We start from the raw sequence: 15,730 nt of genomic DNA, 5'->3' as shown, positions 1-15,730 counted from the left end.
CACATGTTTTTGTTTTGTTTTGTGTTTTTGTGCATGGATGGTTTGTGGTATATCTATGAGCATATACTGTATATGGGCCTATATATGAATAATTTACTATAATTTGAACATCAATAAAAGTCATCTAATCTAATGTACAGTAAAGAGAAAATAATTCTATTTCATACATACCAAATTGTCTGTTTAAAAAAAGCATGCGTTACATTATGCCTTACAATAAACAACCAAGAGTTGATTTCAACATGACACTTTATTTAGTAGAATGAATGCACAATCTCATACATACAGTATAGGACAGACCCATTTAGTCTTATTCCATAGGCCTAGTTATAAAGAGGAGTGAAAAAGTAAACAGCTGCACTTAAGTATCTTTTAAAAAAATGAATAATCAAATATTGACACATCACACTGCTGAATGAAATGGTTTTAAACACAGATTACCGATTCCCGCACTGATGAGGAAGAGCTACAGTAGATAGCTACAAAATGTTATACGTTATTAAATATAGTATAGTTTGAATAAATTTGCTTCAGAGCTAAATTTATATAATTTATTTTAAACTTACAGAGTACATTATATGAAAAATACATTTACGACCCCCAGTGCACAGCAGTTTGGTCTTTGATTTCAGGTTTTCACCAGCTGGATGAAGCTCTATGAAGCCGGATACTAAGAGGATGTGAACACATCAGGCAGCAGAAGAAACCAGGTCACATTCTGTGCTGTGCTACAGTGAATGCAACAGTAAAAAACATCACATATGATACACATAAAGAACTACATTCAAATGAGCCCTAAATGTCCAAAGATCAAGTACATTAAAAGGGAAAAAAACCACCTAAAATGTACGTTAATTTCTGTTTACATCAAGAAAATATTTTCAGTTTCCTTGAAGATATTGTTTCTTGAGCCAATTTCTCTCAATTTTACAATGAGGCTACACATACTCTTAAAATATATTATGACCAACCACTCAGATTTAAAAAAAATGGTATTGTTAATATTTTTTGAAACAGCACAAAAACCAAATATATGAAATGACTCAAAATCATTACAAATACAAAAGTCAGCAAGCATCAACTCTCAAACAAATGTACTGGTATGAGACCTGCTCACACCGTCATTCAATACTGCAGCAGTTCTATCTCTTCACACCATCAACCTCACTTTTTTACAACCAATTAAATAGTGCTCACTTGGGGGTGAAAGGACCGGGGGAGGTTATTGTGATTAAATATTTATTTTGTGGGTTAGTTTGAAAATTACAATGTTAGTATGGGAATAAAATATCAGCTTGAAACTCATCAGTACAATCCACGCTATATACAGACTAACGCTCAAATAGACCTTCAGCAGATGCTGACAAAACTCACTAGCCCCTTTATAAACCCTGTCTTCATCTTCCCAATGCCTGTCATCTCTCATGGTGACAATTTCACAAGGAATTAAGGCTTAAGATGTTTGTAAAGTGCTCTGTATGACGCTCAAATCCTCCACAAGTAAATGCAGAACAATATGATTTGATATGGGTAAATTATCGTCATACAGTCATGTGCTACTGCCATACAGTAGGTCTCATTACAGCCCTCAGGTTTTTCCTGAAATTGGTCTAATTTTTCGTTTCGGTGGAAGGTCAGCACAGAGAAAGCTATCAGCCAGCATCGAGCTGAATCTAGAAAACAAAAAGTGAAAAATCACAATATATGACATCATTCCAAACACCCCAACTCTGACATCGTGAACTGCTTTCACATTGATATTAGCCTAAAGCTCACAAAGGCTTAATGCTAGCATTTCAGATAATTAGAAAGCACTTTAAAGTTTTCTAACCACGGTTTAGTTTTGATATTAGAACTTTTTTTAGGCACTCCCGTCCTGCTACACCAGTTACGCTACAGTTCGTGGCCCGTTTCATTTATCAAACATGAAAGATACAAATGGCTGTGAAAATAACAGCAGATGAGGACTGAAGCATGATTTTTGCGTTTTGTATAGTTTACAAATACACATTCACCGGCATGTATTAATAGATTTCAGATGACATGAGCTCATATAACATCTTTATACATCACACGATTAATGAGCAATAAATTACCTCTTCAATATAACTGTTCTTTATATCTCAGAAGATACAAAATAGTGTTTTAGACTGTATATATTCTGTAAAAAAGTATATCTCAGGAGACTTTTCAGGGTTTATAAGGAAGGATTTCACTGCTTGTGTTGGACCAGAAAGGTCGATATATGGAGAACACCATAACCATATTGTTGGTACTAGATAATCTGTAAGTCAACACCAGTGTACATCCGCATGAGAACACTGGGTTTAATTTCATACTGGTGAAATCAGTTGTAAGACGGGGAACTTGCCAAGGCTTTTTCACACTGCACAGCTACAGTTTGCCATTTACTACAGTCTCTTTCTGCTGAGGTCGCCATGTTTTGCTTTGCAATTGAGGTCACATTGTATCTATTTGTCTGTGTAAGTGAATGTGAGGCTACAGTGTTTTTGCTCATAATATAGTTTGTGTGTGTGTGTGTGTGTGTGTGTGTGTGTGTGTGTGTGTGTGTGTGTGTGTGTGTGTGTGTGTGTGTGTGTGTGTTCTGCTGCGTCAGACTAGGGTGCCTGGGTCAGCACTGGGTTCCTTTGGGGTCACCTCTTGCAGCTGTTGTGGAGGAGTCTCCTGATACAGAGAAAACTCCATCGACCTGTTGGGAAGGCAAGACAAATCAATACAACACTCCACAAAGGCGTAGAACCACAGTGAGAGAATATCTTCATGAAATAAAAATTAGGAATCATGGTCAGACTATGATTCAGCTCAGAGGAGGGCTCGCTTGTAAATTAGTAAAATCCTTTTGGAATTAATCAAGAAAGTAAAAATCCTTGACGATTTAGGGGGCGTTAATGCATAATCGCATCAAAGTTCATGACGTTGGTATTAGCCAGCTCGCAGCAGGAGATAATGCTGATTAAGCAAAATAAAATAAGGCAAATGAAAACAAAAATAAAAACCCAATGATTATAAGAGTTGGAATGATGGATGGCTTGGTTGGGGACAGGGTAAGAGTAATAGCATAACCCCCTGCTAGATTACTCCAATTTTCCAGAGAGAAACCGGATTAAGTGTCAGCGATACAAAAAGATTGAGTGAATGTGTTTGCAAACATGCATGTTAGTATTTTAAATACTTATAGTACTAACTATAGTACTAACCATCATAAATGTAGCGTTTAGTTTAATTCACCTGTACTGGAGGTAGTAATAGTATAATAAGGACATGAAGAATGTGGCTTGAACCAGGACAGTTTCCTGTACTAGTCAACAACTCGCTCACAAAACTGAATGACTTCCGTCGGTGACCCTTCACAATAAAAGTCCCATACACCTATACTGCTTAAAATGACAGGAAACAAAAATTCAATGACCAACCTTCCACAATAAGGCAAAAGAAAAAAATACTTTTAAATAGCAAAATGTGACACATTAAAAACTAACTGGATATTGTTGATGATAATAATAAATATTTTAGTTCATTAGTTATATTATTAGCTATTTATTCACCCTATATTGTTTGTTGTGTGGCTTTTTCATTCTATGGTATCAATAATCGTGAAAATCGTGACCTCTGACAATAATCGTGGCACCAAAATTTCATATTGTGTCATCCCTACAAAAAAAATCTCATCTCTTTAGGTGATAGCACATTTCTTCTGCTTTGTAATGTACTTGTCAAATGCCAAACAATGCACAACAATGACAGAAAGTTAGAGTACTTATTCCTAGCCTACAAGACTGAGTCTTGCCTTGAACAGACATTTGGGTTAGAAAAAAGCACACAGGCTCAAGAAAGAAAAAGTACTGACCTTCCATGCAGTGGGAGACCGTGGAAGCTGGCTGACTGGGGTATCTGAGGCCTGTTGAGGTTGGCTGCTTCACCTTGAACAGACTGAGCCTGGTGCACCAACGGATTGGGGTGTGAGAGGCGAGAGATACCCGTCTCGTGACCCTTTGAGGCAGCTGGTGGATAGCCAAGAGCGTTCCTCAGGTACCAGTCCCTCAGTCCTTCCAGAGCCAGGGCTTTATGCAGGCTTCTAGTTGAGTCTTCTGGGGTCGGGAGAGAGAACTGTGGGGCTCTGCGACTGAAGGAGGGGCCAGACAGCTCAGTCTGGTAAGGGTGCAGGTTGGGGATGGAGGATGTGGTGGTGCCAGAGGCAGGAAGGGGAGACTCATATGCTGACAATAGTATTCCATCCTGGGATTGTTGCTGCAAAGGCATAAAAGGTCCACAAGATTTGGTTCTGGTGACTTTGACCCTGCGCAGCTCGGCTTGTGACCCTCTGAGGACCATGGGGCTGTAAGGAGGTGCAGTGCTGGGGAGATGCACCTGGGAATGAGAAAAACCATTGGCATGGGGAGGAACCACTGCTGTGGATGAACGAGGAGAGGACATGTCCTGCCAGATCCTGCCTGTGGACTGGTACAAGTGGTGCTGCACTTGCAACCTCTGCTGTTTCCCCCAGATATAGTCCATGAGTAGCTCATTGTAGCCTCCCCCTGCCCCTCTGCCGCCCATGGAGAGACGCATTTTGGCCTGATCCACAGAGCCGTCCACATGTCTCTCAGGGCTGCCTAAGTGAATGTGTCGCAGCTTGCCATCAGTCAGTGTCTCTGAGCTCTTGTAAGGCCCTCCTCTGGGGGGCATCCCGTTTCTGGGTGCTGGATCATCAGGGAGGCTCGACCTATCCAACAGGGCCTCTGAGCTGTTACTGCGCCTGGCCCGGGAGCTGTACGGGCAGCTTCGCCGGTCAGAAGAAGAGCCCTCCTGTGCCAATGGAATCATGTATGGCACATCCAGGCTGCCAGACCACTGCTTCAAACCATTACCCCCTGACGCATCCGACCTAAGGTGGAAATGTGAGAACAGCAAGAGTTTATATTAGGAGAAGACTCTGAGAACTATGGATAAAGAGGGAGTGAAAGCAAAACTACAAAACTGTAATTCACAGGACTTAAGAAGGGGCACAATTTAATGAGCTCTAGCCTTTGATGGTAGAGTAACATATGCCACTAATTATTGTTACAACCCTTTTTAAGTCAGCAAGCATTTTCCAACACACAGTTATCACAGGGGGGCTGGAACTGTGCTGCGTCAGATAAAAGCAGCCTCGTATCCCACATTACCTGACATGAACGCTGATTGGAGCAGTTCGCGCCAAAAGAGGAGTCGCTGGAACACTTCTTCCTTCAACGTTAGATGCACTTCTCGGTAAAGAGTGAGTTGGGCTGTGAGCAACACAAGGGGACATTGATGCATTTATGATTTATCACACATATATAAAAACAATCACGTGCATGTGTGCATAGGAATATGTACAAACAGATCAAACTGCACAGCCTGTAGCACAGAGTCACTTTCAGTACCTGACAGAGCTTGTGACAGAGTTGCGACGTGTCCTCATCTCATAGTAAATCTCTACTGGAGACAGTTTCCTACTGATGCGGTGGTCAGGGCTGCCCACAGTGAGCCGGGGCTGAGACAGAGAGCGCTGGTCAGCGGCCACGCTGGGAGATGACTCTTTTGGGGAGAAGAACAACAAAAAAAGTGTTATTGTAGTGAAGCCCACTCACACATGAAAAAACGTATCGACTTCACTAAAAGCACAATAATCCAAGTGTGCTATTTTGGGTTTACAACGGAAATGTGACAGCTCAGTCTTATTTGGTGTTTGAACAAGAGAAGTGATAATTAGCTTCACACCTTCTTAGCACGTTTGTATTTTAAGTGTAAAAAGCATAACACTGACAAATTTTTCAGTTAGGATTCTGAATATGTAAATACAACAAAGTATCCACCAGAGGCTTAAGACACTTAAGACCCTTTTCCACTGGTCAAAAGACCCACTAGCAACTGTTAACATCATGCTTTTGTTAAGACACAGGAATACAATGTGCGGTAGACGCTGGTTACTATCTGCTCCAGGTCTGATTGGCAGTGATGACAATGAGACACCCAGGTGAACAGCATGGTGAGAGAGCTTCTCAGTTCTGGGTGTTTGTGATGTTGGAAATGACACAAAGGTCAATCGCCTTTCCCCTTACCCACTAATGTTGGTGTAAAATGACTCACCGTTGTCATGGGATGTTGAATCTGACATGGAGCTCGTACTCTCTGACATGACTGTGTCCTCTGAAAGACAATAACCATTCAGGTCAAAGACAGTGCAGCATGATATTTGATATCTTTGCTGAGCCTGAGTGCAAAGGTCATTGTGATTTGCAAACATAAAATGTTGACAACAATGTGGATTGTTTTCTATTCACGTGTCCCTGATGTGTTTATTATCAGTGTTGCTGTGTAATTATACCTGTGTGGCACCCTCGATGAACTGTCCTCTTGCTATTTGGGACATTTCTGTCTGATTCCGAGTGTCTGTACAGAGCACCGGTGAAGATGGCTTTCATCTGCTTTCTTTGGGCAGCCTCATCCTGCAGCCAGGGACAGACGACCGTGTTAGACCCCAAGTATACACAACATTACAGTTGCTGCCTAAACACAATTGATATTCAAGATGTTGACTTACCTCTGCCTTGGTGTTGGGCAACACGCCAGCTCTGCGCTGCACCAGCGGGGGTTTCTCTCCAGTCTCCAGGGGGAAAGTACGTGGCAACTTCCCAGTCAGCTCCTATAGAGGACATTCATTATCCTTCTGTATGAGCTCAGAGGTTTTACATAAAACCAAAATTCACACATTACCAGAAGATTCATTAAAAACCTTTAAATAGTTAACTGCATTGAAATTTTTATAATAAATATATTGCTATGATAATAAAACGTAAAAAACAGAATAACAGCTGCAGATGAGTAGAGATTCAAAATTAGATACACTGACAACATGATAATTGTGTGCACAGCTTAACACTCATTTATCGTGTCGAGCAGGAAAATTGCTGAAAGGCTCATACCACAGAAACTCCTGTGCACACAAGCTATATGTCTGTATCATCTTAATAAATTAATACCTCTGCTTGGTGATTGAAAATCAAATAATAAGAACAGATTGTGATTAAAAGAATAAAACACACAAAGACAGAGTGATATACACTACATCAACCTGAAAACACAGGGATGGGTTGAAAAGCTGTGACACTGCGGTGGCTTCATTAACATGTACCGACAAGTTCTCTGGAGCTGTCAAGTGATTAAAAATATGTGTTTCATTTTAAGTGAGAACAAAGATCTCACAGATTCTCAGCAAGTTGTGAGTAATACAAATACACTAAAACAACCTTTAACACAGATCAAACACAAATGAACAAAAAAAAAAGTTTTACAGGGTGAAAATATTGTACCCTGACCCATGTATGCTTCATACATGAAGATAGAGCTACTCACTGCTTCCTGCAGACAGACTTGTTTGAGCTCTCCCACTCTGGTGTGGAGCAGAGCCTCCAGGACCTGTTTTCTCTCCTGCAGAGCTGCAATCCTCTCAGCCTGCAGCTTGTTGTCCTGGCTGCCTTGAACATCTACACATCACAGAACCCACCAGAAAGAATTAGACGAATCACGGGATGTGGGTGGAAATATTTTCTAATATTTATTGTCAACACATCCCATGTCTGTTGTCAAAAACATATAAAAACACATCAAGGAGCCACACAACTGCAGTGAGTGACATGTTCCGTCATTACCTTGAACAATGAACTGTAGATTATTTTGAGTCAGTCTGACACAAAGAGTCCTGCTGCTTTATATAATCCAACAAACTCACAACTTCTGTTTTGGAAAACTTCACTAAAAGTACAATGTACAGTTTTTTTTTTTGTTTTTTTTTTCTAAGTTCAAATGTATACTTATATTTGACCCATCTTGAAAGATTCACTTCTTCACTAAGAACCACGGGCTGGGTAAGACACTTTTTGAGCGATGGAACAACACTGTTTTTGTGTTGTCATGAGATATGTTAAGTACCAGGCTTGTCCAACTACAGACTAAATATTTTTGGTCCAAATGACTGAAATTGAGCCTTCAAGGAATCAAACTAAGAAACTCTATAGACTAAAACAGTCTTATTATGCCTGTCTCAAACAATACGATGTCTGTTCCCAGTAATTCAGAGCTCTGAAAACATTATCTGACAGCTGTGGTGACAGTGAGTGAACAAAAGGCCTTCACACATAACAGCTGTTTTTTCAGCTGGCTGTTCCCTTGAGGAAAACATGTTCCTTCTGTTGAACTGTCAGAAAAAACACAATCTGATAGGTTTGCCAGACCACTTCAGGCTTGTCCAGACACGAAGGTGCGCTTCTTTTCACTCACCAGGAGCCCCCAGACCCATTGATGTGATCAGTTGTCCTTTGACCTCCATGTGATGTAATTCTGAGGACTCACGCTCCCAACCACACCCTCACCTGATGAGAAAGAAATGAAGTTTTACATGCATCAACAATATATATATATATATATATATAGGCATTGATAAGTGTTGTATCCTCTCTAACCTTGCAGTTTCAGCCATGTGTTGACTTTAGGTGGAGAGTCAGTAGTTGCATTTCCAAGAAGTCAATAGTAGATAAACATGGGTGTCTCCTAGATCTGATTACGCCAGGTAGCATCGGGGGGGATCCAGTGCAGCTCAGCTCAGGAATCTAGAGACAGAAACCCGACAGTTGGTGAATGCACACATTGAGGAAAGTATTAACCGAATTAACCAACATGAGCAAGATTAATCAGTTATAGGTTATAAATGTTGGTTTTGATACATTTTCGGTCAACTGCCCAGCTCTACTCCTTGCATTAAATTTAAAAGTATTGTAAACACAGAAAAAGCAGTTATCTAAAATTACCTCTCAGATGAAATTAGCAACCAATTAATTTGTGAAAGAGAATGTAAAATGAGAAAGGATAAGTAACATTAAAAATATATGGAGAACTGTAAACTGTGTGCATTTTATGTCTCAATAGCTCAGTTACGACTCCAGAAAAAGAGGGAGCCAGAGGAGCAGAGGTAGACACACAGTGATGGAATAAATAACCGGGGCAATATATAAAACCTACTTTCAAGGGAGTTTCCTGTTTGCTGCTGTCGTAAACATCAAGGTTTACATGAAATGTATTTTATATAGTGTTGGTACATTACTATATGTTATAGCTACATATCTGGTCATGTCAGCTAAAAGAGAAGGGAAGAAATATAACTGTTGCTGAGAGCTGAATTTAAGCAATGATTTATATGCACTTTTCTCCACATAATGGATCTTCATTACAAACAAAGCCTCTTCCATGATACCCAATAGAGAATTGAAATCCAAAAATAGCAATAGCGTTTTCTGCCAAAAGCCTCTCACTCAACGCTGCTCACAAATCGCTGCCATAAACAAGCATCTTGCTGTCTCTTTGCCAGTCGAGTAAATCATGAAATGACTCTGTTCAACAAATCTAGACGGAAGGCCTCGAGGGCTGAATCAAAATTACCGTCCAAAGACTGCTTCTGCCAGCATCACATCTTTTAAAGAAGAAACGTTTCTCTGTCCACTGTCTCAAAGCTCCCCTCCACGACTGACCAGCTTTTTGCTTTTTAGGGTCAGTAAGACATAGTGTTGTGTTTTCCTCCATCAAACATCATAAAGAATGAGGCTCACTTTGTGTGAAGACATACTTGAAATGCTTCCATGGAGTTTGCGTTGGCCCCTGTCCTGGAACTGAACCAGAAGCTGCTGTTTGCTCCTGTACGTGTGAAAGCCCCCAGCATGCTTGACCTCCCACTGACAGACAAGTAGGAGCCTTTCACACAAACAAATGGCAGATCTATGACTGCCCTCAGACAAAAGCTCATCACATGAATCTTGTTCAACAAAACTTAGTCCATGATTATCAGATTTCAACTTAATCTAATGTACTGAGAAGGACATTCTCCAGGGAGTGGACATGCAGTGTCATGTCTGTGCTCTGTTGAGAAGAGAGGTGATAAACCCCCAGAGAGAAGCAGTAAAGAAGACAGACAGAGACATTTGGTATTCTACTGGACCGTCACTGGAAAGCTCAATACAGAAGCCAAAAGGCTGCCATACCTCTTTAATGGCTTTGTCCAGTTACAAAAACAATTGCATAGAAACTTGGTATGTTCCTTTTCACCTACTAAAACATGTCCTTCTTGTCGTTTACAACTTACAACACTTATCCTTCGGTCCGGAAAAATGCTTCATTTTTGCTGCTATAACTGATATAACAGTATTTTAAAGGTAATGACTGAAGAAATAATTAAATTCTAAATGAACAATGATATTAGTCAATTTTGTTCACTTCAATACACCCTGTGGTTTTGACCTGTAGAGAAATGGTGCTAATATTAGCAAATGCATAGCATGGAAACTAATTTTACAAGGTGTTAATCAACCAAGCCTCTTCTTGTTACCTTTCTACAGAGCACCAGACACCAGTGGCGTCTAAATGCAACATGTCAGATTTCTTGTATCACAGAGTTGACACACTTCTCTCCAAAGAGCAGCAGCATTATTACATGTAACACTTGCTGAACCTTGGTTCTATTTCTGCCAGCACAAGTACAGTGTGTTACTAGCTGTTCGATCACACGAACAGTGTGTGCTGCACTTCAAACTGATACTTTACTGTACGATTTGGGTTCTGGAAGCCATGTGGTTTCTTTTTCTAGTTTGAGCAATCACATTTGAGCAGACTTGGTTGTCTGCAGGTAGACAGTCTGTGTGGCGGGTCTAAGAGGTGGAATACATTGACTGAAGTGCATCAGCTTTTTAATTGATCTGCATTCATATGCAGATAGCCGTATAGAGATTAGCCTGCATGTCAACCTGGACCTTAAACACCTATAAATGAGTTTTGCTGTTTGTGATTTATAAAAAATTGTATGGACTCATGGGACTGTAAACAGTGTGTGGCGAACAGAAGCGTCTTGGCCTAGATACACTGTCTACACTGGAAGCCCCAAAATATTGACCGTATCAGAGCAATTACAAAAATGGCTAGATCAGAAAGGGGGGCACTTGTAGAAAGAAAAGCTGAAGAAAAACAACGAGAAAGAGAAAGACATCTCAATATGAGCCACAATCTAACAAGAATGTCTCTTTCTGTAAAGGGAAGAATAAAAACATCACAGTAGAGAGAAACAAACCAAATATATGTAACAAAGCTCTAACACATTAACAAAACCTCAAGTTCTGCTTTCATGAATGACAAGAGCTAAAGGAAGAATGAGAATCAACCAGCTGCAACAGGTCGCCCTCCAACCACTGAGCCTAACAAATAACACACCTGATATGATCAGTGGTCTCGCTGACTGAAGTCAAGCGCTAACTCCTTTAACATCTGGTGTGCAGATGTGCGCCGAGGTACAGGTACAACACACATCGCATTCCAGAAAGAAGGCTGCGGGAGAGATGGCAGGACTATGAAGACCCAGATAAACAGAGTCACAAAGAACGGCATCAAAAGGAAGGCTCAGAGGAGATGTGAATAAGAAATATGAACGCACCACAATCATCAAACACATGTTGACATAGCATATGTAGAGGGGATGAGGCACCGGCTCTGGATGGGGGTAAAGATTCTACTGAGGGAGGCGTGCTGATTAAAACATGAGCTGTGCAATGAGAGTGAGCTGTCCCTGTGCAGCATGCATCACAGAATGCAAATCAGCGAGAGGTTTAATATTCAAGTCCGGCCGGCTAAACACTGAGGCCTGTAAGGTATAGGTCCAAACCGTGTCCACAAAAGGAAGTGCACTGCTCCCTCTGCAGCTTAGAAGTCATACGTATTAAATCACAACATTCATAGGGAAGCTAAACTGCTACAGGCAACAGTTTTCTTACCCCACGATAAACAGGAAGGCTCGTAGCTCTTAAAGGAGATTCACTCTCTTTAGCTGTCAGCTTTTATCTGGCCCAAGAGTCGCAGGAACAGGCTACTGTTGTCTACTGCGTTTATATAACTGATTCAATAAAATAAAATTCATGACTTTAAACTGAGTGCGTCTTAATATGTTACAGGAAAGCCTTAGGCACAAGCCTCAGTTCCGCTGATAATGACAATGGATGCACAATGTGTTTAGTCTCTCTCGACAGGCGGCACAGAGCAGCTGAGATGTAAGAGAGCAGCTGAAATATCACCTCAGCACAGACAGGTGAGGCCGGCAGCCCTCATGTTGACTGTTGTCGTTGACACAGCTGCTGTTGTAAACTTACACATGGTAACCAGAGCAGGGTGAACACGACACAGCTCCAGATGAACGAGTGTGAAAGGTCCCGAAACGAGTCATTTCACAATGTCGCTTTCCGGTGGTTTTTCCTGATGCCTCTAAACTCTGACCCTCGCTTTGTTCTTTGGAAGAGAACAGTAAAGTGACCTTTATCTGCAGGTTCTCTCTGCCATTCTGGATCCAAATTCAAGAATGTTACAATGGTAAGATGTGGGGAGGATCAGAAATAGATATGCCAGCACCCAAATGTTTTCAGTCTAAAGGAAAAAGAAGCAAGTTTCAAATGAAAAAGAGATCGGTCAGCATCAGTTACAGCTGATTCCATGAGGAGGATTTTCCACTGAACTACCTCCATCTGACCAAAGAACTGTCGAGAGCTTATGGAAGGTCAGGTGACCCCACCCCCCACCCCCTCTCTAATGTGATCTCTTCATGCACCCTCTATATCCATGAAATACTGATTTATAACAAAGCTTAAGGTCAGCTTAAGCTCGGACCGGCCAATCGTGCGGCTCGCCATTTCTCCTCCCTGGCCTTGACGCTCACCTTTGCACATTTGACACAAGAATCAGGGGTGAAACAAAGCAATCCTGGTGATTGCTATCCACCTGGATTCGGCTAAGCTGAGGTGGGGGGAGTAATAAAGAAAGGAATGCAGCTCTCACGTCTGAAGGGATTATTCCTTTACATTTTCCCTTTGCCCCATAACACCTGGAGGGATTTCTCTATTTATTCCAGATTCGTTTTCATGTTCCACTGTGGCTGTAATCCACTTTGTTGATTTTGGAGGGAGTTCAGAGCTGCTTATAATGTGCAGCCACAGCCATGCAGTTACAGTCATTATTATACATGCGTTACAGCCTGATATGATTCTTTTGTGCCCTTCAAGTTCTTTGTAGCTGAGGAAATGTGGGTGAGTTCTGTCTCTTATCCATGCCACTACTGCTGGTGTATTTTTAACTCGTCATAGAGTCAGGGACTTGATTCCCTGAGCTCCCGCACTAAACCCCAGGACACATTAGATTGAGTCCAAAGCACATTTTCGTTTTAAATCCATGTCCAAATGTCCAGGTAAGAGGTCTGGACCCAGAAGTCAGCGTGTGGCACACACCCTGCCCATTAAACACAAGTGTTTTTTTAAGTCAGCTTCTACTGAAGTAGATGCTCAAATCATGTCAGTCCATGTCTTAAGGGCATCATAAAAGGAGCAGAGTCACCTTGATGTAACTAAGTGGGGGAAAAAATGAATACCCTTGTGTTTAAACCAATCTGGATCAAGGTCCAATTTTATAGTGTTTGACTGAGGCTCAACACCAAAAGCAGCATGTAAACCACAGGGAGCTCTTCACAGAAGAGTGGAGTGTCATGCTGCCAATTTAAAGACAACAGCAAACAGAGAGAGTGAGGAGTGAAAACAAACACCAACATGTGTCGAATTCCCCCTGATCAAGATGAAACCGAGCATGAATGGTCTCCTGGCTTCCCCCTGCAATAAAGCAGCTAAACCGAGCCTCTTTGGAAATGGCCTAATGGTCCATGAATTCAAAGTGCCCTGTAAATACAAGAACCCTTAAATAGGAGCAATCAGCACTTTCAGAAAACGCTTGGGAGCAAAAAAAAAAAGGAAAGTCCTATGAAAACAGAGAGGTGTTTCCCAGATACCACCAAAAGGTGGATTAGCAAGGAATCACCCTGAAGGGACTGACCGGCCCACACAACACATTTGGATGAGGGGGTTTTTTTTTCACAGCCAGACAGACATCCTTGTTCAGGAATCTGTTAATAATAGGAGGGTTGGCAGAGCTGCATGAGAACGAGCAGTATGTATAAACAGGAGCAGTGAAATCGATAGGGCCCAGCAGGCAGCAGCAGCAGCAGCATGCTCCTGCTTCACCCGCTCCACAACATTGCAGCAACAGGGAGAAGTTGTGTGTTCCCAGAAAGAAGAAGAAGAAGCATGACACGGATATTTACTAGTTTACAGCCGCAGCCCATGGAACCCAGACGCGGTGGCAGCCCTGTGGTGTTCCCTGCTCTTTAAATGAATATGCCTCACAAACAATCCGCTCGTGTTTACAGGAGAAAACAATGTGAGCACGAAGGAAGAGATGACTGTATTTAAATTCCCACATTAAAACCCGGCGTGTGAGGCTGCAACAGCGGCCATCCTCCATCTGCAGCACCGGCTCATGACCAAACACTCACCGGACTCATTAACCGGAGCATTCAAGCTAACATGTCGCAGGTGTATCGCTGACACGATGCTAACTCGGTTTTTTAAACGTAAAATAAAATCTGAATTACAGGAGCGAATACTGTCTCGTTGAGTCAAACACAGGCCTGAGCTGCTAACGCGGAGAATACAGGTTGTGTTCATCACTACACCGTCAGGAGCAGAAGGACATCTTGGAGCAGAATCCCCCCCTCTCTTACCGGAGAGCATGACCGATGCCTTCCGAGGTCTCCGCGGTCCTCTGTGGCAAAACCAAGCCGAGAAAAATCATCCCCGCGTCGGACCACAGGAGGAAACCATCCCAGGGAAGACGGCGATTAATTATTGAACCGTGCGTCGGTACGCGTGATAACCCTCTGGGTTCATTGTGGCTTCGTATCTCAATTGTAATTCACCAGCAGCCTCCAGACCTCCTCCTCCTCCTCCTTCTTCTTCTCCTCCGCTGCTCCTGCTGCTGGCTGCTGCTGCTGCGTCGGGCCGCTGCGCATCTGAGCCGAGCAGAGCTGCTGTGAGCGGGCAGAGAGCCTCGTCCCCTCCTGCCCCGGATGGAACCCAGTGTTTACACCATAGGTTCCCACACAGCCGCTGTCCCAGCTGCCCCGCCCAGATGTTCCGTGCCCTCAGTGTGTTCCTCCACTCACACTGCTGTGCTTCTCCAGATGTTCAATGGACTCATGTGTCAGCGTCGCCCAACACTGGAAACAACACATATCAGCATCAACTCAAGAGGTTCCCCTGAAATGAAAATAACAGAAATTTAAAATAATTTAAAAAAAATATATATATATACATTTATACTCACACACACACATTTTTTTTCTATCAGTATACTTAAAACAAATACATGTATTTTTACACATGCTCGTATACCCATTAAACATTAAACTTGATTGAAAAGTGTCGCTGAATACTTACAAAAACACATTAGCATGTTAAATATAAGCGGTTTCCCTGAAATCAAGATTACAGTAATAAATACGCACACATACACACATATGTATTTTCTATTATTATACTTAATCCTAATTTATTTCTGTTTATTAAACTCACGCATGCTAGTATATATATTAAGTGTTATTCCAAATTTTAAAAAACAGCCTGAATACTTGTTTATACAATATGGTCTGAAGACAACCAACACATTTCCCACTTTAAAAGTAAAAATTTTACAATTGTAAGTGAAGGTGATATTTATCTACTTTAAAAAGTTTAAACTTAATAATGTACAACATAAACCAAATCTGTTAACATTAGCTATCTAA

At 41.7% G+C, this 15,730-nt stretch overlaps 1 protein-coding gene across 1 annotated transcript; it reads right to left on the bottom strand.

The window, feature by feature from the left end:
- Nucleotides 1-231: 231 nt before the first annotated feature.
- Nucleotides 232-15,279, bottom strand: ccdc120b (coiled-coil domain containing 120b). Its single transcript, XM_020086531.2, has 11 exons — nucleotides 14,669-15,279; nucleotides 8,505-8,651; nucleotides 8,323-8,414; nucleotides 7,399-7,529; nucleotides 6,587-6,688; nucleotides 6,371-6,491; nucleotides 6,133-6,192; nucleotides 5,427-5,580; nucleotides 5,187-5,288; nucleotides 3,869-4,906; nucleotides 232-2,710 (listed from the first exon to the last, which is right to left on the bottom strand). Exons 3-11 carry the CDS (start codon nucleotides 8,369-8,371, stop codon nucleotides 2,614-2,616), a joined length of 1,854 nt encoding a protein of 617 aa, XP_019942090.1. The 5' UTR covers nucleotides 8,372-8,414; nucleotides 8,505-8,651; nucleotides 14,669-15,279; the 3' UTR covers nucleotides 232-2,613.
- Nucleotides 15,280-15,730: the final 451 nt, after the last annotated feature.

This window comes from Paralichthys olivaceus, chromosome 2 (genome assembly GCF_024713975.1).
Source record: "Paralichthys olivaceus isolate ysfri-2021 chromosome 2, ASM2471397v2, whole genome shotgun sequence".
Lineage (NCBI taxonomy): Eukaryota > Metazoa > Chordata > Actinopteri > Pleuronectiformes > Paralichthyidae > Paralichthys > Paralichthys olivaceus.
Note: the sequence above shows the minus strand (reverse complement) of the source record. Positions and strands in the feature narration are given on the sequence as shown.

What these genes read in the sequence shown, in the direction of transcription:
- ccdc120b (XM_020086531.2), bottom strand. Translation starts at nt 8,371, where the DNA reads ATGGAGGTCAAAGGACAACTGATCACATCAATGGGTCTGGGGGCTCCT. An exon ending in AAGTCTGTCTGCAGGAAGCA is followed by an intron (nt 6,689 to 7,398) that starts GTGAGTAGCTCT and finishes TGTCCTCTATAG; the next exon opens with GAGCTGACTGGGAAGTTGCC. An exon ending in TTCAACATCCCATGACAACG is followed by an intron (nt 5,581 to 6,132) that starts GTGAGTCATTTT and finishes TCTCCCCAAAAG; the next exon opens with AGTCATCTCCCAGCGTGGCC.